Source organism: Astatotilapia calliptera, chromosome 3 (assembly GCF_900246225.1).
Source record: "Astatotilapia calliptera chromosome 3, fAstCal1.2, whole genome shotgun sequence".
NCBI lineage: Eukaryota > Metazoa > Chordata > Actinopteri > Cichliformes > Cichlidae > Astatotilapia > Astatotilapia calliptera.
The window spans coordinates 1,285,275-1,311,049 of NC_039304.1; the positions used below are offsets into that span (position 1 = coordinate 1,285,275).

General features: G+C 47.1%; 3 protein-coding genes across 3 annotated transcripts in view; 2 read left to right on the forward strand and 1 right to left on the reverse strand.

Moving 5' to 3' along the window:
- Positions 1–25,775, forward strand: part of LOC113015885 (NACHT, LRR and PYD domains-containing protein 3-like) — a 525,401-nt gene that overhangs the window by 303,688 nt on the left and 195,938 nt on the right. The window lies entirely within an intron of this gene.
- Positions 734–17,108, forward strand: slc1a1 (solute carrier family 1 member 1). The gene is made up of 12 exons (XM_026158473.1): positions 734–1,485; positions 2,838–2,978; positions 9,353–9,445; positions 9,550–9,664; positions 10,147–10,189; positions 10,283–10,378; positions 10,590–10,774; positions 11,995–12,102; positions 13,925–14,047; positions 14,513–14,707; positions 15,906–16,040; positions 16,129–17,108. Exons 1-12 carry the CDS (start codon positions 1,386–1,388, stop codon positions 16,367–16,369), a joined length of 1,575 nt encoding a protein of 524 aa, XP_026014258.1. The 5' UTR covers positions 734–1,385; the 3' UTR covers positions 16,370–17,108.
- trmt10a (tRNA methyltransferase 10A) lies at positions 21,742–25,642 on the reverse strand. Its single transcript, XM_026158729.1, has 7 exons — positions 25,285–25,642; positions 24,201–24,363; positions 24,058–24,129; positions 23,308–23,382; positions 22,565–22,714; positions 22,385–22,490; positions 21,742–22,219 (listed from the first exon to the last, which is right to left on the reverse strand). Exons 1-7 carry the CDS (start codon positions 25,506–25,508, stop codon positions 22,029–22,031), a joined length of 981 nt encoding a protein of 326 aa, XP_026014514.1. The 5' UTR covers positions 25,509–25,642; the 3' UTR covers positions 21,742–22,028.

Sequence of the window (25,775 nt, forward strand, 5' to 3'; positions counted from 1 at the left end):
ACAGTAGATGGCAGTGTGTTTCCGAAGTGTGCAGTACTGTTATTAAAGCCTCGTCTCTTCAGTGCTCTCCGGTGCCTCGGCTGATTTCTGTCTGCCTCACTACTCCACAAAAGTGAAGGGAGTTAACCCCGAAGAAGGACAAACTTCGGCCCTGGTCAGGGGACTGACGGCGAGGAATGGTTAACACTTTGTTTGATGTGCTGTGTGTAAACGTGCTGCTATCACATGAAAGATCAATCATAAAGAGTGAGAAGCAAAAGCAGAGCAGCTGTCTCTGAGTATGATCAAAGACTTATGAAACTGTTTGCTGTTTGTTTTAAAACAAAGTTGTAAGATGCCGGTGTCTTTCCAGGCCCGTAGGTGAAGGAGACTGAGCCGTTAGTAGAGTCACAACAGGCCGCAGACACGTGACACATCAGCGCACACTGAGGGTTGTTCTTCGCAAAATGACCGTTTACGTCACGGAGCCCTGCTCTCAGCAACGCACACGGATGCAACTGTCTGTGAACATCTGCCCCTAACCCGAACCAGCCATGTTAACCCGGGTTAAACAAATACGTGCTTAAAGGTTGAACAACATCTGGCGTCTGCGCGGACCTGACGTCACGTGGTTGGCTAACAGCCGTGCAGTAGCTCGTTCGCTCACTAGTGACGGAATCGATAACTCGGAAATATAAAGACGTAAACTCTGTTTACGGGGGTCACGTTTGTGTTTTGATCACGTGTGTGTTGCCCCTGACAACACAAAACAAGGCCCCGCCCCTGCTGAGGCCTGATGTACGTAAAGACAGCGAGGATGCAGAAACGAGAGTTCCTGACAGGACAGGCTCCCCCACAGTCCTCGTGGGCTCTGAGTTATGACCCCGTGACTAGTTAACAAACGTAAACTAACCACTCAATCACGTGACGCCAGGTTCCGCACCGACGGAAGGTGGCGCTGAACATGAAGCGTCACATCTGTGTCCGTGTTTGTGATCAGCCGTGTATTTGTAATTTACATGTTTAAGCTGGGGGCGTCTGTGCCGTGTAACTAATAATTACCCGCCACAGCCAAGCCTCCTGCAGAGTGTTTTTAAACATCTCTCTGCAGCTGTGCAGTAAAATCCCTGCTCTGGGTGCACCGTGTCCACATTAGGGGCTTTAATCTAGCCGGCACTCGCGTGAAAAGAAGAACAAATGGGGGAAGGGTGATGGAGGGAGAGCGCGTACCCCCTCTCCGCCTGTATCACACCACCCTCTCTCACAGCATCAGCAGCGTCTGACGGCTGCATCCTTCAGCTGCGCGTCCGTCCTGCTATTCCTCCAGCTGACATTTAGAGGAGTGGTTTGTGTCTGCAGCCGAGCATCGGTGTTTCTTCCAGAACAATCAAACACAAAGCAGCAGCATGGATATGATGGGCAACAAGCAGCGGCGGGTGCTGAACATCAAAGCCGTGCTGAAGAGGAACTGGCTCCTGATGTCTACGATTGTATCGGTGGTGCTCGGTACGTGCAAGCTTCTGCTGACTGCCGTCCGGTTATTGTTTTCTATTTGCTCGTTACTCCAACGCTGTTGTGCATTCGCTGGTTTGGCTCAGCAGGGGGTGCATGCGTTTTCATTTGATGTCCAGACTGGAGGATGCTTCACTGTGGGGACATCCATCTGTCTGTGTCTCCGTCAAACGTGACCAGACTGAGGTGACACAGCGGCTGTGGAGGCTGTCCACGCTGAGGCAGCACTGTGCACCGTGGAATGAGCGCTTTGCTTCATATCAGCCTGCTGACCCACTTCAGATCAAATGTGCATGTGTTAGCTAATATTAAACACATTTCCTGTGTCATTAATTACACCTTAGAGCTTTAAGTGTGCACTGCGCCGTCTGAGGGTTGTGTTCAGGCAGAGGGAGACGACAGCTGAGCCTTTGTTAACACAGCCACACAGCAACTAGCAGATATATGAGGCAACATGAACATCCAAATAAAATAAACAGTATAATCATCCGTCTGCAGCAGCTGGATTCCCAACCAGGAAACACAGATACTAAGATGTTATTAGGTGTCCCTTTGGACTCACAACAGCTCCTGTATGGGAGCTAAGATGTCACTCTGCTTCAAGGCTTATCTCAAGATGGACTCGAACACAGGACGGGACTTAAAGGCAGATGTGTTACAGAGAGGTTTGATCACAGGTAGGAATATAACACACGAGGTGAGACCAGGTAAGTCCAGAAGGACTGGACAGGTTTAAAAGAGTCACTTCACCAACATGCGACTGCAGCTTGTGATAGAAATGTTCATGAGAAATAAGTTTGACAGGTTTTAGGCCAACAAGTCTTTACAACAGTTTAAATGCCAGAAATCACTTTCAGGCACAACACCAGAATAGGACGTGTAGGCAGGGCCACGATACAGACCGATGACAAAGTGAAGGGCGATACTTTTGACTAAGGCCGTCTGGAAGAAGGTGGAGGTCTTTGTAAAGCCACAGGTGGAGCATCTGGGGCGCAGACAGAGCTGGCAGTATTCACACACATCTTTGAGCCCTGAAAGAGGACGAAGAATTAAACGTTAAAGCAAATTAAACGTAAAAACCGGGAAGCCCATTGTCAGGGTCGGGACAAACTACGCACCCTGTTTCCCGTGTGAAGGATTTGACGCACACGATGATGAAAGTCGTTGCAATTCTGTATCCGTTTAGATGACAAAGCATCAGCTGAAATGTCCTGATTGGATGTGCTTGTCTGGCCTGTTTCATGTCACACATGTAAACCAGCACGAGTGTTTGTTCAGTGCTTGGTGCTCTTTGGAAAGTTTTCTTTCAGGTGAAGTGGAGTTTACCGTGTCTCTGGCTCTTGCAGGGATCAGTCTGGGTGTTGTGGTCAGAGAGTACGCATCCCTGTCGCATCTCTACAAGCAGTACTTTGGCTTCCCAGGAGAGATCCTGATGCGAATGCTGAAGCTGGTCATTCTTCCTCTGATCATTTCAAGCATGATAACAGGTAACAGAGGCCTGCCGGTGCAGTTCGTCCCATCCAGGTAACTCTGAGGTTAACCCTTCTGTACTACAAAGCTGGTTCCCTTCTTACTAACCTGTTAAGGAGCAGGTCATGTTCACAGATCAGAGTTCATCAGGAAGGTTTAACCAGAACCCTCAAACCGTCTGCAGATGAAGGAATAAAAGTAAAACATGTCTGAAGTGCAGCATAGAGTGTCTGCTGGGCTGTGTTATACGCAGCTTGCTGAGCCATATCTAAGAAGCTCGGAAGGAGCAGCTGTAGATCATTTCCTCAGGGATTAGTAAAGTATTTGGATACTTTCAGTCCTCTTTCAAACGCTGGCATCCTCCAGATCCAATCGGGGTAAAGCTGCTTCTGTTTCCTCGGTAACCGTCCTGCTGTAGTTGTTTTCTGACTGTCTCGGTTGTCGGTGGTTTCATCTGGATCCGGTGTTTCTGGAGCTTGTTGGTGAAGTGGGTGGAGTTTTTGATGTGAGCGTGTTCCCCACAGGGACAGCTGGATGGTGCTGCTGACAGTGGGTCTGAGTGGGGCTGCTTCTTTGTGGAAGCAGCACCCCCGGGGTACAGACGGTGTCCCGTAGGGCGGTAACTGATGACTTTGTTGTTGTGTAGTTGTCTGTGGGGTGCTGTTGTCGAGAGGAGCCTGCGTTTCCTGTATTATGAGGTCAGACTGGAGGGTGGCTGAAACCTTCAGGCTGTGATAAGATCACTGTGGGCAGCTGTTGTGGAGAAACCCAGTCCATCTTTTCATGCTGCTCATGACTGTGGTGTCTTCCTGTTCTTGTCTGTGTCTGGAAATCAACTTGAAATGATAAGTTTTCATTTGCCATGTATAGAATTTGTAAGGTTGTCTGTCCTGTCCTGTAACGGGCTGAGCCTCAAACGTAGAAGCTTCTTCTAAACTAGGAGGGTGGGAGAGTTCCTGAGTCTGAGCTCAGTCTGCATCTATAGTGAAACACCTGTCCTATCCTTTCACTAGAGGTTGGCTCTGTGCTCTTCATAACAAACTCTGCTCTGTCCTCTGACTGTGGGAACAAGTCTGCTGTGTCTTAGGTTGAAGCGCAGGTGGTGTCTACAATCTGCTGGTTGATTCATTGTGTCACAGTCCTGGGTGGGTGACCCAGTGTTTTATATCATTGATCTTTGTGTTCATCTTTGGTTTCACTGCTAGTGTCGTGCTTCTGTTTTGCATTCCTAGTTCTCAGGTTTTGGTCCTTGTGCTCGGTGTTCTCTGTGTTCTGTGTTTCCTGTTTTACTTTGAAGGTCCATGTCTTGTATTCGTTTGCTTCCTCCCTGTCTTGTCATGTTTAATTGGGTTCAGCTGTGTCTCCCTCCTCTGTTCCCTCGTGTGTGTATTGCTCTGTTCCTATAAAGGCTGATTATCATGAATCCTGTTGCATCTTCACACACTCAAAGAAGTCCTGCCATTAATTAATGCTTCAGTCTTAATTATGATCGAGCTAACTCTGTTACTCCTCACAGGCCTTTGAGGAGACTTAAACAGCCATGACTTGGCTCTCAGAGCTACAGGCCCACCTTCCTGTTATCACAGTCTTAAAGAGCAGTTGCCCTCAGCTAACTGAGTGTCATAACCGCACCGGTAGCCTCTGACAGGACGTCTGTCACTGCAGTGCTACTGCTGACTGTAATGTGGGGGTTTGACTCCTGTTTCCAAGGTAACTTCAGTAATCACTTCCTCCAAAGGCTTACCATCAATAACTGTTTTACATTGATCAGCCTGTCTGTATTAAGGGGGACGTACCTCAGACGTGTACGGTGGCAATAATCAAACAAGTACTTCAAAGCTCAGCTGGGAGACACGCCCTCTGTTTGGATAAAGGTTATAGTTGGGGCAGGATCAGGTGACGCTGGTGTAGGCTGCTGGGGACATGATGCCTTCACTGTGTTTATACACCACTCTGCATTTAATCATTGGTTATTATTCATTTTGGCTCTCTTTCACAGCATGTCTTTGTCCTGTCCCCCTCCCCTAACCCCCACCAATCACAGCAGAGGCCCCGCCCCTCCCTGAGCCTGGTTCTGCTGGAGGTTTCTTCCTGTTAAAGGGGAGTTTTTCCTTCCCACTGTCACCAAAGTGCTGCCCATGCCTCTGTATTATTGCAGTGCCTTTACTTACAGTACAAGCACCCTGAGGTGACTGTGGCTGCGATTTGACATGTAAATAAAACTGAATTGGATTTTCCACTTGTAGTAAAAAGGTTAAGACAGTCTCCTCAGTCAGAAACCCTGCTGACTGTAGCAGAACGAGTCCTCTGACTGATCTCTCTCTGTGTTCGTCATATCACGGCTCCCTGCTGCAGTGGATAAGTAAATAGCTCCGTCTTGTCGCTCAGACGTGAAATGAATGAAGACAAAATATTTCTCAGCTCTGTTCGATTGGTTTTGCCTCTGAAACAGTGATTTCAGCTGAGCACAGCTGCTTATGACGATCACACTTTGCATCTTCAAATATCCACTGTTCATTAGTTACTGAGCTGCCTGTTGTTGTTTCTAGATTTGCCTCTTGCATTTCTCCCGAGGTTTGTCGCCTGTGTACCTTCTTTTGGACTTTGTAAGTTAATAGATGTCACTGACAGGGTTGGTGTTCGGGTACCTGCTGGTCTGGTTTTTGGACCTCGTTTATTGTTGTTATGTTGTCATTGTTTAGTGTTCTTGTGCCTCTTAGTGTCATCGCTTGTTGTTCTTGTTCTGAGTTTCATTTGCTCTGGTCCCTTTCGTGTCCTGATTGTGTGTCCTCCCCAGTATGTCCTGGTTGTGTGTCCTCCCTGTGAAGTCTTTTGTCCCCAGTTTCCTGTTTCCCAGCATGTCTGTCTGGTTTCTCCCCCTCGTTCTGTGATGGAGAGTTGGTCAGAGTTGGTTGTAATTTAGTTCTAATTGTAGAGTTTCATTTGTTTCCTCGATGTTTCTTGTCTCATGACCAGGGCGGGGGGAGGAGCCTGGGTGCAGAAAACTAGGGAACAAAACATTTCCAAACATCAGGGACAGCTCCGGGGTTCTGCCCAGGAACCTGCAGAAAGGCAACAGTTCAGGGTGGTCGGGTGGCTGTGTGGGCTCAGCAGAGACGGAGAATCTAAGGGGCCATGAAGGTGTCCAGGTGCCACGTTTGGATCCTGCTAAGAGCAGCAGATGGAGGATGCAGAACCTGAAGGCTCAGCAGGTGAGCAGCTGTGAAGATGGAGATCAGACCCTCTGACTGTCGCTCATGTGCAAGCAGTGAGAAATGACTCCGGTTCAGTCAACAAGGCAGGTTTGGACCGTCTGACTGCCTTTCTACCAACCAGAGCTGCACTCACCCAGCTGCTGCTGCTGTAGTGAGGCCTGACCGCTGGGCAGCTGCTGTGATGGAGAAGTGTTTGCTCTGCTGACCTGAAACACATATCAAACCAAATAACTGAAAGGAAACAGATTCCAAACGGTATGAGATGACAGAGAAGTGTGGGGAGGCCAAGACTATGAGCAAGATGACGGGAACATGGGAAACACCAGGGAGCACACCTGAAAGCAGTCACAGAAGACGAGGTTTTGGGCGAATGTTTGGAAGGATAAAACATGTAAAATAACAAATTGTACGTGATCGAATGTTTACAACTACAGAAGGTGTTGAGATGAAATGACTCCCAACAATCCAAAATGGATCAAATCTAAAAACAGTTTGCCGACAGAATAAAATCTACGAAACTCTATTGCTCTGTGGAATTTAATGCACCTGTCAGACCAGTCAGGTCCTCTGAAACATTTTTCTATGTTATCTTAACAATCACTGTTTAAATAACTCAAATGTGTAAAGACAAAAAAGAAGTGTTGGAGGTAGTTGGTAAGAGATGGCAGGATGAGCCCAACCTCAGCAGCAGGACCGCTCTCAGCACCGACCAAGTGTGTTTGAACTGTGTCTTCACATACAGGGTCAGTCCTACAGAAAGAACGTGGGTTCCCAGCTTCATCAGCTGTGGCCAGTTTTTACTGGAGGAACTGAAAAAGATCTGTTGTCCAATCATGGAACAGCAGAAAGCTGATGTAGAGAACACCTGGGTGAAAATCAGATGTCAGCATGTTTATGGCTGTGTAGGCTCAGGGTGCACTGCAATTCACTGATCACATTAACCCTTGTATGGTGTTCGGGTCTGTGAGACCCGTTTTCAGTTTTTCTCAAAAGAAAAATGAAACAATTAATTATTTTTTCAACCTGAAATTCATTGGCTTTGGCTTATTTTCTGTGAAGAACATAAATCCGGACTAATTTTCAGTGACCTCATACTGTACCTCCCCCCACGCATTTACATTACATACAAGGTGTTCGGGTCCACTGGACCCAGGTCTAATAAAAGTGTTGAAAGTGCAGGTCCTGTGTTCCCACACTCTGTCTTCCTCCTTTCTGGTGCTGCTGATAGTGTTTTCTTCCCCTCCTGCTCGAGCACAAAGTTGCAACATTGTTGAAAATTCAACTATCAACACCGTCTGCTCTTACATTCCTGCACATTTTACCCTCTTTCTTGAGGGATCCAAATTTTATTTTCTCATACCCTGTCCCACCTGCAAATTAGGGGCATAATACTATAAAAAGGAATTTACCAGTGTGGTTCTTTATCACAACTGATCAAGATGGCAAAAGATTATCTGCTGCGAGGGCCATCCAATTGATTTTGGAAGAGAGAGGAGCTTTGGATGATGATGTTGACAAAGAGGTTTCAGAATATTTCACATTTCTGAAAATTCAGAGTCTGACAGTGACTTTGAAGAAGAGGATGAGGTTGAGCACCGTTTAGTAACAAAACGAAGACGAGCACCCCATCTGCAGCCAGCTCCAGGACCAGAACAAGCCCACCAGACAGCAAGTGAAGAAATATGGATGTCAATAACTGGTGAAATTGAATGGTCTTCTTGCCCAAGAAATGAGCCACCCTGCAGAGCTGTTACTGTGATAAGCCAGGGCCAACAGGGCTGAAGTTACTCATGTGCAGGACATCAAGTCTTCATTGAGCTTTTCATCCCAGATTCCATCCAGAAAATGATTCTGGTCTGGTTTACAGACCGATACCGATTGCAGCACGATCAAGCATGATACCGATTTGCAGACCGATACCGATACGTAATATCGGATCGGTCCATCTCTAGTTTGCAGTAATCTAGAATGAAGGTGTGTTTTTGGAGAGAGGTGGAAGGAGATGGACCAAATTGATCTACAGGCCTACTTTGGGGTTCTTATCCTTGCAGGAGTTTTGAGGTCCAAAGGGGAATCCACAGAATCTTGTGGGATGCAGAAACCGGCACGAACCTTTCCGTGCATCAATGTCTCTGGAAAACTTCAACAAAATTTCCAGGATTATCCGTTTTGATAACCGAGATGACAGACCAGCTCAACGGCAGAGAGGCAAGCTAGCTGCCATCAGGACAGTGTGGGATAAGTGTGTGCACCACCTCCCCCTGTTTTACAACCCTGGGCCTAATGTCACCATTGATGTGCAGCTGATATCATTTAGTTGTGAAACATATTGCTTCACGTGTAAATGTGTTGTGTCTTTCCACTCACTTCACTTGATTATAACTGATTTATTTTTTTATAACATTTTATAAAAAAAAACGAGAAGCACATTAATTCATAAATGTGATCTAACAAAGGTAAAGGGAAAAAATTAACCATGTTTGCTGTTCATATGTCTTGTAATTGGGATGAAGTAAACATCTGTTGAGTAATTTAACATAAAATTGTTTGATAGAGTTAATTTGGAAAGCCAAAACTCTAGCGGGTCCACCAGACCCATGAACACTGGCTGAGTAACAAAAATATGAACACCACACAAGGGTTAACAAACACGTGAAGTTCATCAGGGAGGATATAAAAATAACTGCTTTCTTAGACTAAAAGTTTCATCAGGGATGGGCGACATAAAAAGTCAATATTTATCAAGAGCCAACAAATTTGGATCAGTATCTAAGGTTTGACTCTCATCATCCTCCGGAGCACAAACTGGGCGTCATCAGGACGCTACCACACAGAGCGAACACCATCCCCACTGACACAGCAGCCAGGGAGGCAGAAGAACATCAGGAAGGCCCTGAGTAAATGTGGTTATCACAGCTGGACGTTTGTCACAGCTGGACGTTTGTCACAGCTGGGACGGCTACTAAAGAAAGCTGCAGCCGATCCAGGAGAGAAGGACAACCTCTGCCTAAGCAAAGGCCTTTGTCTTAGTCACTCACTGTGATTCATCCTGGTAAGAACCGAACCAGCTTTGTAGTACCCCCGAGTTCACCCTGCAGCTACCTGGATCAGCCTGGACCCTGATGTGTGGGCTGAGCCTGTGTTTTAAATACACTGAATGTGTTTCTTACCAACAGGTGTTGCAGCCTTAGACTCCGAGGTGTCAGGAAAGATCGGTCTGCGAGCTGTCGTTTATTACTTCTCAACAACTATCATTGCAGTTGTTCTTGGTGAGTCCCATTTGAATTAATAATTCATTTTATATGCAGCGTATAAAACGAATGGTTGATGTTTTTATATAAATATAGCTACTAAGTGGCATCTTTGTTGACAGGAATTATTCTAGTGATGACCATCAAACCGGGCGTGTCTCAGACAGCTGAGCACATCGACAGAGCTGGGACTCCTCCTAATGTCACCACAGTCGACACACTGTTGGACCTGCTCAGGTGAGTTTCTAGTGGAAATGTTTCGGGAATATCAGGATGGAAGAAAAGAGTTGCATCTTTCTTAGATGGCCTGAAACGGAAACTTTCATCATACAATATCCCAACAAACACTGTTTAGTTGGTTCGGGTAGCGTCGTACTAGCATCCTTTATTGGTGTCAGGTTACATCTCAGGTAAACATGTAGGACGAGTCACTGCAGCGCTACGCTGCCCTGTCTTTGACATGCTTGGTAAGTTGAAGTTGAAGTTCTGACATTACTGTTACTGATGTGGCTCAACTATGACAGAGTCGTGCAAGAAGAAAAGCATGGACTTAAAAAAGATCTTTAATGCACACTATGAGAGTTTATATTTGAGGCATGGTCTTTGTTTGATAGCTGCATTCATGAAAAGTATGTTTTGCTAGATATTTAACTTCAGAGTTGCCACAGAGATGCATCCGTTCTGCTGCTCACCTGCAGCTTTGTGCTTTCCACTGACAGAAACATGTTTCCTGAAAATCTGGTGCAGGCTTGTTTTCAGCAGGTAAGACGACCACACATCCTGTTATTCTGGCCTACCTTCGATTCTGGTGCTTGTCATCGTGTGATTCTGACACTGTGTCCAATTCCACTCTAGTACAAAACAAAACGCAAAGAACTGGAGCCTGAAAAGCTTCCAGTGAACAGCAGCACCGTGCCCCCTCTCACGACCACGATCATGACTGTGATGGAGGTAGGTGTGCTCGTTCCACTGTGGTGACATTAGTCTCATGTGTCGGCAGCTGGCAGCCAGTGTCTCGTTTAATGGATTGGCTCAATAACGAGTTATAAGCAGGCTGAGCTCAGGCAGCTGTGGTGCTGACATGACATTTGCAGAGCTCATGAGTGGATCTGTGTGTCTGTGGAAGCAGCTTTCATGAATGGTCTTTCCCTTCTCTCGGCAGAACATCACAAAGGACTACAAGATCGTCGGCACGTACTCCGATGGGATCAATGTGTTGGGGCTCATCGTGTTCTGTGTTGCGTTCGGCCTCGTCATTGGGAAGATGGGAGAAAAGGGTCGGATCCTGCTGGACTTTTTTGATGCCTTAAATGAAGCAACAATGAAACTGGTCCAGATAATTATGTGGTATGTAAACTACACCAGTTTGTAAACCGGTGTGTAAACTACACCCTAAAACTACACGGTGAAACGGTGAAACCACCGTTCCTGATCACTTTTGCGGTTCAGGTTCACAGAGGAAGCTTTCTTTGGATAAGCAGTTAAGAAAACTGATGATCGGGTGGTGTAAATGTTCCTGTATAATTTTATTACTTCATCCGACCCAGTTAGTCGAGGCTGTCCAAGGATTTCATTCCTGTACCTGATGGCAGTCGGGGGGCCGTCGCTCAGCCATCATTAACCCACCAAACCAGCCATGCTGAACGATTACAGGCAGCACGCCAATGTCCACGGCCGCTCCACACCCACACACATCTGTCACATCTGTCACATCTGTCACATCTGTCCCACGTGCTCGAGGTAAACTTGCTCTCATCTGTGGAAGCCAAAACTTGATGGACCTGCCAGTTCTGGTGCTCTATGGCAAATTACAGTCATAGGGCCTACTATAGGCCACTCTCATGAAGTTTGTTTCTGATTGGTCAGAGACGTTCACATCAGCGGCCGAACAGAGTTCACTCTTTAGGGCTCTGTCAGTGCTCCTCCTGGTCCTGCTTGCACAAAGGAGCAGATGCCAGTCCCGCTGATGTCTGAAGGACCGTCTGCAGCGACTGTGTCCTGAATCTCCTGCATGCTCACTGTGCTGGGAGACGCAGTAAACCTTCTGGTAACGGCAGTGATAGTTGGACCTTGTCCTCATAGTGACACCAAACCAGTGAAAAAGGTGCAAAAACAGAGGAGACGAGGACAATGTTACAAACACCTCTGTAGTGTTGGCTTGTTTGGCCCCTCCTGTGTTGTTCATTTCATCAGGTTCGAGGCTGATCCACGGCTGATCTCCCCCCTGCCTCTCTCCCCCCTCCCTCTCTCCCCCCTCCCTCTCTCCCTCTCTCTGCTGTCGTTTCTTCTCTGTATCTGTCAATAAAGCTGAAAAAGGCTGAACGTTATGAAGCCGACCCCCTGTGCTGCTAACTGACCAGCTCAGTGTTGCAGGGGTTTGACATGATGCACTCTGACTGAAACGTGTAGCATTCGTTGTTTGTGTAAACCTGCTAGATTAACTACATTTCAGTAGGAACTCCATCATTTTCAAATCATTAACTTCTACCTGCAGGTCACCTTTGTTATTGCCGCGTGTCTGAGGAGGATGTGTTCATCATGGAACTGAAGCACCTTTGTCTTTTCAGCTACATGCCCGTAGGGATCCTGTTTCTTATTGCTGCAAAGATCATCGAGGTAGAAGACTGGGAGATCTTCAGGAAGATGGGTCTTTATATGGTGACGGTGCTGAGCGGGTAAGCTTTCCCATTACTCTCCATCCGGCCGTTCCACACTCCGGGCTTTATGGCTGACATTTGGACCGATTCCCCCTCCTGTGTACGATAAAAGCTGAGCTCTGTGTGAGCACTGATAAGGGCGAAGGACATTTAAAACTGCTCAACCTGCAAGAATGCAGTAATGAAAGCTTCACTCACGCCTCTAAATGTACGAGGCACAATTAACGACTGTAACATAAAACATCCTCTCAGTTAACCCACAAGGTTCATCCTGTGGCTCCAAATGCAGCAGAAGAAAACTCGTCACCGTGTGGAACCGTGAGGCTGGGACAGTGTCACGGCCAGTGGGGGCAGACTGACAGTGGGGCTGGGACAGTCCTCTACCTGCCTGTTTATTTGTGTCAAAATGAGCATTTGAACTGTATTCCTTCATTCAAAGCCTTCATCAGCGTGCTGTGAGTGTGTATCAGTCACAGCATGATATCGAGTCTGTGAGAGGTGCAGTGTGCACATTGGGCAAAAATGAAATATCACAAGATTATGTTCCAGTATGAAGGAAATGCATCACTTATAAAGAGGAGTAGCACTCGGGGCTTGTAGCTGATAGAAGCATGTCTGCAGAGAATAATTACGCGTGTGAATAATGTTCACGCTGTACTCAGATCACATTACGTCAGTTATGGTTGAAGCTAAACCTGTCGGAGCAGTTTAGCACAGGTTTATGTAAAGATAACAGAGTTCATTTCAAAGCACTCTGTGACAGCCATGTGATACTAAAGACAGAACCTCGGCTCTTTTAACCAGAAACCCTTTGAGCAAAAATCATGAAAGCAGAGCGAGCGTCTGTCTCCAGAAGTCAACGAGCAGCTGGTCCCCACAGTTCAACGCTCCGGCTCCCATTCAGGAATTCTAGGAGCCACAGGTCAGCCTGACCTCCCAGAGTGTAGCGGGCTGTGGGGATAACAAGATGAGATCTCAAAGATGTGATGCTGGGAGACTCTGGGAGAACGGACACATCCTGGTCAAAGACAAATGGGAGAGTCGTAGCGTTACGTCTTCATGCTCATACAGATTCAGTTCAGCTCTCCTGTATGCTCGTTGGCTCATCTGTAGACTTGTAGTCAAGACCGAGACAACACCAAGACCAGAGGGTATCGAGACCGAGACCAAAAAGTCTTTAAACTGCAGCCAGATGCTGCTTCGTTTACGGGTCTCAGGCATATTTGTGTTTTTGCACTCGCACAGCCCTCCTCACCGCTGTTACTGTCTCACTCACTGAGAGGACAGACGCACGCTCCACTTGACTGTCGCGTCCATCACCCTCTCTGTTTTTCACACAATGATATTATCCTATATCCTCGCATGTGATTGGAGCATAGCTGAGCCACTGTGTGAGCGGAGCAGCCAAAGGAAATTGGAAGTGGCCCTGAGGCATCCAACCTACTCACCGGGGCTCTCTGACTACATCATTACATATTAGAAAGCGTCTTGAAATGACAAGATGACAAAGTTGAATTAAATTGAATTATGACTGTGGAGACTTCAAAGAGCCACCTGCAGCTACTTCCCTCATCATTCAGCCCACTGAAGCATTTTGAATTCACAAAAAGACTGACTGAAGTGTATTTCTTCAGTAAAATATTTAGAATAAGCTACATGTTAAAATGTACAAATGATAGAAAGAACACAACTCGCTTAGAACAGTGTCAATAATTAAACACAGGTGAAACTAAACAACTCTGAGTCCGACAGAGTCCTGCGAGTCTTCTTCACATTTCTTCTTCTAATATTTTTGTAATTCCCTTTACGGCTCGATAACGCTGTGTGTTTTGTCCCTCAGTCTAGCTATCCACGCCACCGTCTGTCTGCCCCTCATCTTCTTCGTCATTGTGAGGAAGAATCCGTATACGTTCACTCTAGGAATGGCTCAGGCCCTGGTGACGGCGCTCATGATCTCCTCCAGGTCAGAGTCGGATCTTTCATATTTCTGTGATTGGACTAAACAGCTTCCCAAACGTTTTCAGGGCACAGGGATGTTTTATTTTAATGAATCTAAAGCTCTATAGCAGGGGTGTCAAACTCAAATACACAGTGGGCCAAAATTCAAAACTGGAACAAAGTTGCGGGCTAACTTTAATATTTATTGAAAAAAAAATCTTCCTCCAGATTTAAGAATGAATCTTTTCTTATGGACTCAAATAAGTTTTGCTGGAAAACTGAATATGGAACAAGCAAAGCTTAATACTAAACAATATATATATTAGCTGTATAATACCAGTAGGCCAGCTCTAATAGTAATTTGGTATGGCTTCGCGGGCCAAATGTAATTAGGCTGCGGGCCAAATTTGGCCCGCGGGCCAGAGTTTGACACCTATGCTCTATAGTGTCTGACCACAGAATACTTACTGCCTCTGCTTGTGTCTGCCAGCTCGGCAACCCTGCCTGTCACCTTTCGATGTGCTGAGGAAAACAACTGCATCGACAAGAGGATCACCCGCTTTGTGCTCCCGGTTGGCGCCACCATTAACATGGACGGCACAGCGCTGTACGAGGCGGTGGCTGCTATCTTCATCGCCCAGCTGAATGATTACGCTCTGGATGTAGGCCAGATTGTTACCATCAGGTACGACGCTGTTACTGCTGCTCGCGTAGCTTTAAAGACAACTTTATAGAGATAGTTTTAACATTAGCATTCTGAAGGAAAACTGCTGGTTAACCTGCATTTCAAAAAGGACTCGATAATATCCTGCTTTTCATGTAAATGGAGTCCTCTTCACACGCTGAGGTTAAGGATGGAGTTCCACAGGGCTCAGTGCTAGGACCGATTCTGTTTACACTATACATGCTTACAGGAGGGCTGGACCAGGTGACCCTGAATCCTCCCTTCGTTATGCTGCAGTAGGTGTAGGCCCAACCGGTCGCAGCAGATGGCCCCGCCCCTCCCTGGGCCTGCCGGAGGTTTCTTCCTGTTAAAAGGGAGTTTTTCATTCCCACTGTCGCTAAAGGGCTCAAAGGAGATCACCTGATTGCTGGGCTTTTATCTGCTGTCTTTGAATTATTGTAGGGTTTGAGGCAACAGTTTTCTGGTGTGACATCAGTTGAATTGAACTGACAGTGGACACGAGTGTCATGGATTGGTTTCACTCCAACTCCTCATAGGAGAAAAATGTACCAGATTCAAAGCTTCGTGAGACAAAAAGGAAATCCAGAAAATCCAGGCTACTGATTGTTGACCTCAACGTTTCCTACAAAGGTGAATTATGCAGCATTTTCTTCCCACTTTTTGAACTGCAGCTGTGCATCAGTTGCTTTGAAGGAGGCATCCAGTCTGCCTCTTAGGTGACTGCCTTGCTCAATGTCCAAATCATGTGAAGGAGCAGTGGCTCCACTTTGAGCCTCTCCTGAAGGACCAATCAGCCGGACTCTAAGGCTGAGCCTAGAGGCCACACAGAGGAAGCTCGTTTCTGCCACTTGTCACCATAATCTTGTGCTTCTGGTCATTACTCACACTAATGGCCACAGGTGAAGGTATGATTATAGCCTGGCCAGTAAATCAGCAGCTTTGCTTTCATATTGTGCTCACCACAGCATCTATCAGTGTGGCTGTTCATCACCTGCTTCGCTCACAAACACGGACCCAGAATGCTTAGATTTCATGTTCATGTCGCTGTGTGTCCAAACCCAGCACACGAGCAAAGAAAGCCATCATTTCTTTTTATCCCTTTAACCCTGAATGGGCGTGGCTTTATATCACCTTTTGATTGGAAGATGTTTTTGTGCTTTATGAAGAATAATTGTTACATTGTGTCTTTGTGTTTCAGTATAACAGCCACAGTTGCCAGCATTGGAGCAGCAGGAGTGCCTAACGCTGGGCTTGTCACCATGGTGATAGTTTTAACAGCTGTTGGCTTACCTGCAAGTGATGTCACTCTGATCGTTGCAGTCGATTGGCTACTGTGAGCTTTTGTCTATTGTGTTTTTGTGCTGACTTTCTTCTGTCTTTGTGGAAACTGCTGTAGACTCACTGTGACTGTCGTGTTTCAGGGATCGGTTCCGCACTATGATCAACGTCCTTGGCGATGCGTACGGAGCTGGCATTGTCCAGAAACTCTCCAAGAGGGAACTAGAACGGATGGACCTGACATCAGACATGGATGTCGCCAACCCTTTTGCCCTGGAAGCCGCTTTGGATGACGAGGAGTGTGAGAAGAAGTCCTACGTGAACGGAGGCTTCACGGTTGACAAGACGGATGCGATCTCCTTCACGGAGACGTCCCAGTTTTAGCCTCCGGCTGGTTCAGTCGTGGGGAGAACGTGCACGGAGAGAAGCTATCCATCCGGACCCATCCCAGGACCGACGTTAGCAATAGCAGCCTTCATTAAGCTAACCGAAGAGCACCCTTCAAGCTGGGCATTTACAACTATGACTAGATTAAAGTGCTTCCTTCATTATCTCAGATCACGCCATGATTCAAAAAGTCTTTTTTCTCAATAGGAGTTTGTCTTTTCTCGCACAGATGAACTCAAACGAAGAGCTTTTTGCAAGTGTGTGTGTGTGTGTGTGAGTGTGTGTGCGTGTGTGTGTGTGTGCGTGTGTGTGTGTGCGCATCTTTTAAGGTGAGCCTGATGACTTTTGCAAAAAACACAGTATCACGTAAACACTGCTTCATGAATAAAGCTAACTGTACTCCCTGTATGGACACTAATCCTCAGAAAACTTTTCTTTGCATGGCTCTGTTGAGTGTGTATGTCCCATGATGCAGTGCTTGTATATCTATCTGTATCTTTAAACTGTGCCAAACTTGTTTTTCACCAAGCTGCATGAAGCAAAATGTTTAAGCTGGTCACAGACTGGTTTCCTGTGTGGGCCTTGCAGAGACAAAGTCAGTGGACACTGTGGAATTTGAGAACATTTTTCTAACATTTCCTGTCACGTTGCAAAATAAGAATGAATAATCATGTATGTATTCAGTCAGTGTGGGGGAACATATGGACCCCGAAATAAATAGCTACTACAACACGGACATGTCACAGTGTGTAGCTGTGTGTTTCACTGTGGTCACAAGTTCAAACGCTTTTACAGCCGTCACCATCACATACAGATGTAACAGGTTATAACAGTGGCACATGTGGTCAGCCTCACACGCTGTGATGTAGATGATTACTGATCTGTGTGCAAAACCACGAGTCACGGAGCTGTGAGCTTTGTTTGCACGAATCCTGGAAGTGTTTTTAAAAGTAACACAGCTCCTAAAACTGAAGTGTCATTTTAACACAAAGTTCATGTAACGCACTCGTTAATTATTTAAGGGAATTTATAACTTATAGCTAGTTTTTCACAGCCCGCTCTGACCAGTGGAAATACATGATAAATGTGTGAAGTTACAGAAAAGGTAACTGGACGGACCGTCCTTTAATTCTAGATATACATTTATACACAATTTAGTTCATTCCCCGTGGACCCAGTTATAGAGGAAAAACAGGAACTTTCTTGTCTTTAATTCTTTGTCTGTTAGGTAATTATTATCTTTATCAAAAGGAAAAGCCTTCACCAGGCCAATGCTGGCCCCCGGGCCTTATGTTTGACACCCCTGGTCTGGGCTAAGGGTTTTCTGAAACCAGCTCAGCGCTGTACACAACCGCCCCCTAATTCTTGGTTTAAAACCCTTTTTCTCTTACGTTTTCCTCTCCCACAGGAAGCTCGATAATAAGTGAATCAGGCGTGTCAGAGCTGCCTTTTGTTATCATGACCACAATAACCTGATGGTGTTCACCATTTAGCAGGACAGGAAATGGAAAAATAAAGCAGGATTTTATATATAAAGCTACAAGCGTTCAGCGTTTGAGAGCTTCTGAAACTGCAGAGATTGATGCCAACGTATGTTTCTTTATTATTTCTGTCCTGTCTGTTTGTATTCAGGCTCAGGTTTTACAGTGATGAGCTCCAGTGCTGGAGCGTCAGTGTTGCTGAAAGACGAGAGAAGAGGGACGAGCGGAGAGGCAGGAGTGTTGGGATATGGTAGAAAGAAGGACAACAGCCATATGTTGTGTGTGTGAGACCAAAGCAAGGTCAGGAGCAACGGATGTGGATTCAAGTTGGTATAGATGGGAGTGAAGTGAAGCTGTGGTGATGTTGAAGAAAGAGTATGTGAGTAGTGTTGATGGGTATGAAGAGAGTGTCAAACTGAAAGCAGACAGAAAGGAAACAGTTTTCTACAGGAGATCAGTGCAAAGTGCAGCCTGATCCTACTGACTCAGACTGATGTGCTGGGAGCAGCTGAACGAGACAGAGTCCACCATTCATACGCTCCTTCACGGGGACAACACAGGCGGCACTGCAGGCTAGAAGCTCTGATGTTTGCGGTGCAGAGGCCTGGGGGAACTGCAGGCCTGCACAGGATTTTCCCCCTTTCTTATCTTGTGTTGTCTGAGTCTCTCCTTGCACGCTGACATGTGTGTGTTTGGATTTGGTCACCTATCCAGCCTCCCACACAGACGACACAACCATGTAGTTCCAGCAGACACAGGACAGCGAGTCAGTTTCTTCGCTGGTTTATTGGGATCCTTGGAAATGTGACTAAATAGTTTGTGTAAACGGGCTCCTTTCATCAGAGGAGTTTGTCCCCTTTCCTAAATTTCAAATTCACTCACCGTTTAGTTTAGCCGCCGAAACAACCAGAGGGCAAGATATACAACGATGCTCCGTTAGCACTGTGGCCTGGACGAGTGCAGGCAGCATTATCTCTGTGTGCGGTGATGTGGAAGATGGTGACTCACAGTCTTTGCAGGGGACAGGGACTCAGGTGCTTTATAGTGAGCAGAGGTTCTAAACCTGCTGCAGCTTCTGCAAGCGCAGCTTCATTTTCTATCGACTGACGCATCAGATTCTGGCTATATAACAGTTCTATCATTAGTCTGCCAACACAGCCCAGCTCCATGTGACGTTACATAGCAGTGTGAACCACGACAACCAAAAAGATTTATTCATAACACACGAGAAAAGACCCAGGGAAACCAGATCAACGAGGAAAATGACAAAAAATAACAAGAAAACCCTGAAAACCATATATTTTACACCCGAGCCTCAACCAAGCGACTCACGGACCTATCCCGCTCCGTGACCCAGGGGTTGGGGGCCGCTGATGTAGAAGTATTCCCTCCATCACCCGACTGTGTCCTCAGTCCGCAGCACCCATCCACACCATGTGAGCAATACCGCTTTGCCTCTGAGTCACCTGACATAATCGCTGACTCAGCAAACCCTCCCACAGGTTGGTACCTGTCAGCCGCCTTAACCCAACCTGACTGATCTCCTGTTTCACCTCCAGTGTCCACCATGTGCTCCAGGGATTATCATCTCCACCTTATGACCACATGCAGCTGCTTCAACAATGGAGGCACAGAACAGGGTCCACTCTGACCCACGGGCACCAGAGATGGTGTCAATGTTCTGCTGCATGTGGGAACTGAACATCTTATGGACCAGGGCCTCTCCCAAACCCTTTCAGCAAACTCTCACTGTACATCTGACTCAGAGTAAGAATCTAACCATTCTTACTCTGGATGGCATTACCTCGGCCTCCAGTAACGCTGTGAGGAACCTTGGAGTCATGTTTGACCAGGACATGTCCTTCAATGCACATATTAAACACATATGTAAGACTGCTTTCTTCCATTTGTGCAACATCTCTAAAGTTAGAAATATCCTGTCTCAGAGTGACGCTGAAAAACTAGTTCATGCATTATTACTTCCAGGCTGAACGACTGTAATTCATTATTATCAGGATGTCCTAAAAACTCGCTGAAAAGCCTTCAGCTAATCCAAAATGCTGCAGCAAGAGTGCTGACAGGGACTAGAAAGAGAGAGCAGATTTCTCCTGTTTTGGCTTCCTGTTAAATCCAGAATTCTAAATCCTGCTCCTCACGTACAAGGTCTTAAATAATCAGGCCCCATCTTATCTTAATGACCTTGTAGTACCATATCACCCTATTAGAGCACTTCGCTCTCGCTCTGCAGGCCTACTTGTTGTTCCTAGAGTATTTAAAAGAAGAATGGGAGGCAGAGCCTTCAGTTTTCAGGCCCCTCTTCTGTGGAACCAGCTTCCAGTTTGGATTCAGGAGACAGACACTATCTCTACTTTTAAGATTAGGCTTCAAACTTTCCTTTTTGCTAAAGCATATAGTTAGGGCTGGACCAGGTGACCCTGAATCCTCCCTTAGTTATGCTGCAATAGACATAGGGTGTTTCTTCTTCACACACCAGTGTTACTTCAGGGTCTTTACCTTACAAAAGGCTCTGGTTTCTATTCAGAGAAATATCCGAGGGACCACGAGTAGCAGCTGCTGTGTTTGGGGTCATATGGTCCTCTGAGAGCTTAAGATGAGCTTGAGGAGGAAAAGACGACAAGGATTTAAATCCATCAATTTAAATTCCAAACTGAACGGTGAGAAGTGAAACTGAAATTATTCGAGAGCTGAATTTTTAAAGGATAAAATGCAATTTCAATTTAGTGATGATCATTTTCAAGCCATGAATTCAAATTCAAATCTAACTTATTCAAATTCAGTTTCAGATTTCTGCCCATAGAATGACGCTGCTTGCAGGTCTGAATGTGTCAGGCCTGTCCAGTGGCACCCTCTGCCTGCTAACCCATCTCCTCATAGCTTTACCACAGCAGCCACGACATGCAGCCACTAATGAAACCATGAGAAAACCGATCAGCCTGAGAGGCATGCACACAGACTCTGTCTCGGGACTTCCTGTCAGATCACCTTTTCTTGTGCCTTACACTCACCTGTGATGTCCTGCAGCAACACGTGCACAGAAACATCTGTTTCACACACACGGGGAATCGCTCTGACACGTTCTCCATCTTTAGACTGTTTGTGTCCGTAACTGTAAATAAGTCACTGCTTTTGTTTTCAGTCGATTTCAAACGACAGCAAAAATGTTTTACCAGGAAAAGTGATCACACAGCAGTGACCCCAGGTGGGGGAGGACGTGTACAGGCTGGAACAGACTCTGCACAGAGACGTGATTAGCTCTTCCTGCCACCTGCTGCCTTTGACCGAGTGAAAGAAACAGTTGAACAAAGCTGCCAGTGTGTGCTGAGACGCACCGAACACGTTACAGCAAAGAGGACCAAACTGACCCAGAACATCTGTGTTTCTATTCGTTTGGACCTGCAGGCTGGAACAGACTGCAGCGTCGGCGTTCATGTGAAGCTCGGGCTGCAGAGATCGATGGCGTGATAAACAGTCCTGACGCAGACTGTGCGGGATCCTACTTCCTACCATGGACGTCATTAAAACTAATGTGCTCGTGTCAGTGGTGAGGCCCAGCTGTTCCTCCGTGCACAGCAGTGCAAACAGTTATCACAGCATCGTGTTGCTGCAGAAGAAAAGGTCTGAACCCTCAGCAGCTTCTCACACGCTGCAGTCTGCTGCTCCTTAGAGCGTCTGTGGTGAGGTCATCGCCCCCCTCTGGGTTGGGGTCAGATTTACTCGTTACCATGGATACTGCAGCTTCCAGGCTTACTTCCTACAACCCAGACTAACATTTATACTCAACATATCACAGCCGTTACCTTTGGGAACCTCCTGAACACGTATCATGTAAATGCATCGTCCTTCTGCTTGTTACAAAATAAAACAAACTCTCTTTGACCCGTTTAATGGAAGTCATCATCTATTTGTTGCTCACATTCATTTCTGTGCTTCGTCCTCCAACAGTAGAAGACTGAAGCATCATCATCATCGATGGCTGTACAGAGGGGACCGCGCCCTGTGGCATCTGTCAGCTGCAACAGCAAACAGCTGCACTGCCCACGTCTCGAACATTAACTGAGAAATCTTTTCAATAAATACTTCAAACTTTCAACAAACAGAAATTTCTTTAAACCATCTCGTAAAAAAACAAACGCATTGTCCGCTCGGCGCCAACGCTAAGCTCGCTGCTCCATCTGCGCTGTAGTTTCTGGGTCAGAGTCAGAATCAGAGTCCGTCTCGTCGTCTTTTTTCGGAGGCTCTGTGGCGTCCCGGCCGACTGCTACCACCCCCTTCCTCTGAGGCAGGACTGTGAAGAAGGCCTCCTGCCAGCTGCCTTTCTCCAGGTACGCCAGGATGATCTCGAACACTGCAGGAGAGAGCGCCGTTCAGACCACAGAGGCAGCAGCTGAGGCTCCTCCCCGCTCCGCGGGCTAAAGCAGGGAGGAGCCACAATACAGGAAACATAATCCTTTAAATATCTGCACATTAAACTTGAGTAAGAGCAGCGGGTGAAGCCACTCCCACTCCTTACCGTGGTTAACAGCCAGAACCTTCCGACTGTTCATCTTGACGAAGCTGCTCAGAGGAAGCTGGGCGTGGCTGATGCCCAGCTCTGTGGCCCTTTCAAAGGTGAGTCCCTGCAAACAAAGCCCGACAGGTTAGCCAGCGCAGCCACGCCCACACGCTACAGCGGGTCTGGAGCCGAGCACACCTTGTGGTGGTTGTGGTCCACCAGGCCTCCGATGACGTACGCCCTCTGTGGATCCAGCTCCGTCAGCACGTTGGGAGAGTCGGAGGTGAGGTAGACCAGCTGCTCCTGGGACACGACCTCAGTGTAGTGCTCCGTTTTAATGTGTATGTCCTGCACAGCACACAGCATCCAACCAATCAATGTGACAAACTGCTGGCATTGAACACAGCATCTTCAGCGTGGTCATCGTCAGCTCGGAGCGGCTCATGGACCCAATCATCAAGCTTTTTATTCTGGACTGTAATTTGTATTACTTCATGTTTATTCTAACGTTTCAAATTCATGTTTCCTGGGTCATGAGTTTTGGTATCTAGAATAAAATCCATGCATCGTCACAGCCCTCCATCTCATGTCAAGTTTAAATGTTAGTCAGAGGGGTCCAACTCCAGCCTCGAGTGTCCTGCAGGTGTAAATGACCTCCTCAGCATGAGAAATGAACTCATGTGAGTCAGGTGTGCTGACCCAGGGTGAGATCTAAAACCTGCAGGCCCCTCGAGGCCTGGAGCTCCCTGCTCTGAAGCAGGGCCTCATGTTAATCGTGTGCAGATGGAGCTGATATAAAGTGGTGAGGGCAGACGCTGACTCCTGAGCATCCTGTGGGTGTGAACTACAGGTGACGCCACCGTTTCATGAACTTAATAAACTGGAAATCAGACATAACGTTGTGCAGGTTCCAGACCTCTGTTGGACGTGTGACTGCTCACCTTCCAGTTCACCCAGCCTTTGTCCTTCTCGTCCATGCTCTGTCTCAGCTGTCCTCCTAGGCTTGTCAGGTAAAACTGGACACGTGAGAAGGAGTTAGAAGATGTTTGACGCCACATGAAAAACTGTTATTACTGCCTGTTACTCTTCTTATTTTATATTCGACCCAAAGCCAGTGGAGACGGTTTGGGATGGAGACCAACAAGTGCTCAGCATCTCATCATGGAGCTCATCCAGAGGATGCAAAGCATGTCGCAGCGACATCCACATCCAGATGTTGGCTCAGCTGTGGTCAGAAGTCTTGACCAGGAAGAGTTGTTAGTGTGTAAACATGAGCACATGTGCTACCTGACGCCACGTGGCTGCAGCGTCCTCAGTGCCGTCTGTGTTCTTATTGCTCGAGGAAAGTTTCTGCACTGTAAGTATTTTCAGCTCTGCACAGTTAGGACAGTATTTTATAAGCTAGGCTAGGACAGCGTGTGGTTGGTAAACAGGGAGGTAACCACTAACAACTCAAAGACGTGTCAGAATCTCACCACCCTCTAAACACGCCACAGATCCACCCGTGAACTTCATGCTGTGCATGTGAAACTGAAGCCAGGTCAGTGGGGGGGGGTTGGTCCTCACGTGCAGATACAAGCACGAGCTCGTGTCCTTCACACGAGTCCACGGGCTGCTCCGAGCAACTGAGAACGTCATCACAAAAACAAACGCAGTAACATCGTTATCATCGTCACGTGCTCGGCACCAACCTGCACTGGATGCGAGGCCCGTCTGTTCTCTGCGTAGCACCTCTGGATCTGTTTGTGAAGTTTGCGCACGTCCTGAAGAAACAGACAGTGTGTTGGGAACTCTGGGAGCACAGTCGCAGCGCCTACACCTCTGACCCGGTTACCTTAATCAGCATGAGGCTGTCGAAGCTGCAGTCCACCACCAGCCTCAGAGAGCTGGGCGTGGCCTCTCTGCGCGCACGTTTGCGGGCGCTCTGGACCTCCCCGCCCTCCTGGTGATTCTGCCTCTGCAGGCGACGCTGCTGCTTCCTCTCCTTTCGCCTCTGCCTGCCATGAAAGCGAGGATGATGTTCAGCACGTGTGTGGGCTTGGTCTGCATGGACTGAACACTGGGTCCACTGTGGGAAGCTCAAACCTCCACATCAGGACAGAGTGGGTCAGAGCCGATGGTCACTGAGCCAGTCTGTGTTTTACCTGATAACTAATTCATTACTGGATCATTGGTGCCATTATTAACTATACTGATTTAGAGGGGAGGATATTTGGACTGGAGGAAGGATGGAGAGAAATGTGACATGAAGGTGTCCTGCAGCAGCATCCTTTTGTTTGACAGTCTCACACACACCGAAGGACGCGAGGTGTGTGAGACAAAGGTCAGCACGAGCTTTCAATCTCACGCCTGTTTGTGCGCATGCACATTCATCTCACAGTGGATCACAGTGTAACAGCTCAGCAGGCCCGTGGAGGCCGTTGTTCTGGCAAAACGTCCTACTGTAAGTAGTTTATGCACATTTCTGCTGTCACACAGTAATTCCAGCACAAATGTAAGTAGGTATGACAGGTTGCCACTTAACTGTGCCCATCAGAGTGTGCTTGTAGCTCACATTCATAAAGCCAGGACGGTTTGCCTCTTCATTTTACCCGTTAAAGTGTGCTTGTAAGTAACATTCACAAAGGTAGCATGGTTTGGCACGTAATTTCACCTGTCAGAGTATTTTTCTAGGTGATATTAACAAAGGTAAGATGACGTGCCACTGAATTCTTACTGTAAAATGATGCTTCTAGCTCACATTCACAAAGGTAGGACGCTCTGGCAATTAATTTTACCCGTCAGAGTATGTTTGTAGCTTATATTCACAAAGGTAGGTTCGCCACTGAATTTCATGTTGTGCGCATGCGTAGAAACAACGGGTAGGATGGATTCCCAGAACACCGTGACTTCTCTGCGTGTTTCGCGCCACAGCTTACTTCCGCTGCTCGCGCTCTTCCTCCCACTTCTGCTGCTTCAGCAGTTTCTTCCTCTGCCTCTTGGACAGAACCGGGTCTTCCGGGTCTCCGGGACTGCTCACAGCCTTCTCGCTTTGGTCTTCCTCCGCCGAAGCTGGCTTTCCCGTGGTGTCGTCAGCCGTCTGTGAACACACCGCTGTGGTCATGTCTGCGCTGCTGGCGTGCAGGAGCCGCGTTGGCGGCATTTAAATGACTTTGTAATGTGGGCTAAAACGGGTCAGTTAGCCTGGCACCGACGAACAGACGAACGAGCGGCTCACCTCGAGTCCACGTTTTGTTTGGCGCATTTGTGACGTTTTTTATGCGCGTCACAAGCTCGCGTTAAGATGCAGTGCTGCCCTCTACCGGCCGTACTAACAAAGTGAAGCAGATTTCATAAAACCGACACAGATACATTTACTTTCACTCTGGTTTCATGGAAACATCGCTGCTTTCATCAGTAACAGCATCTG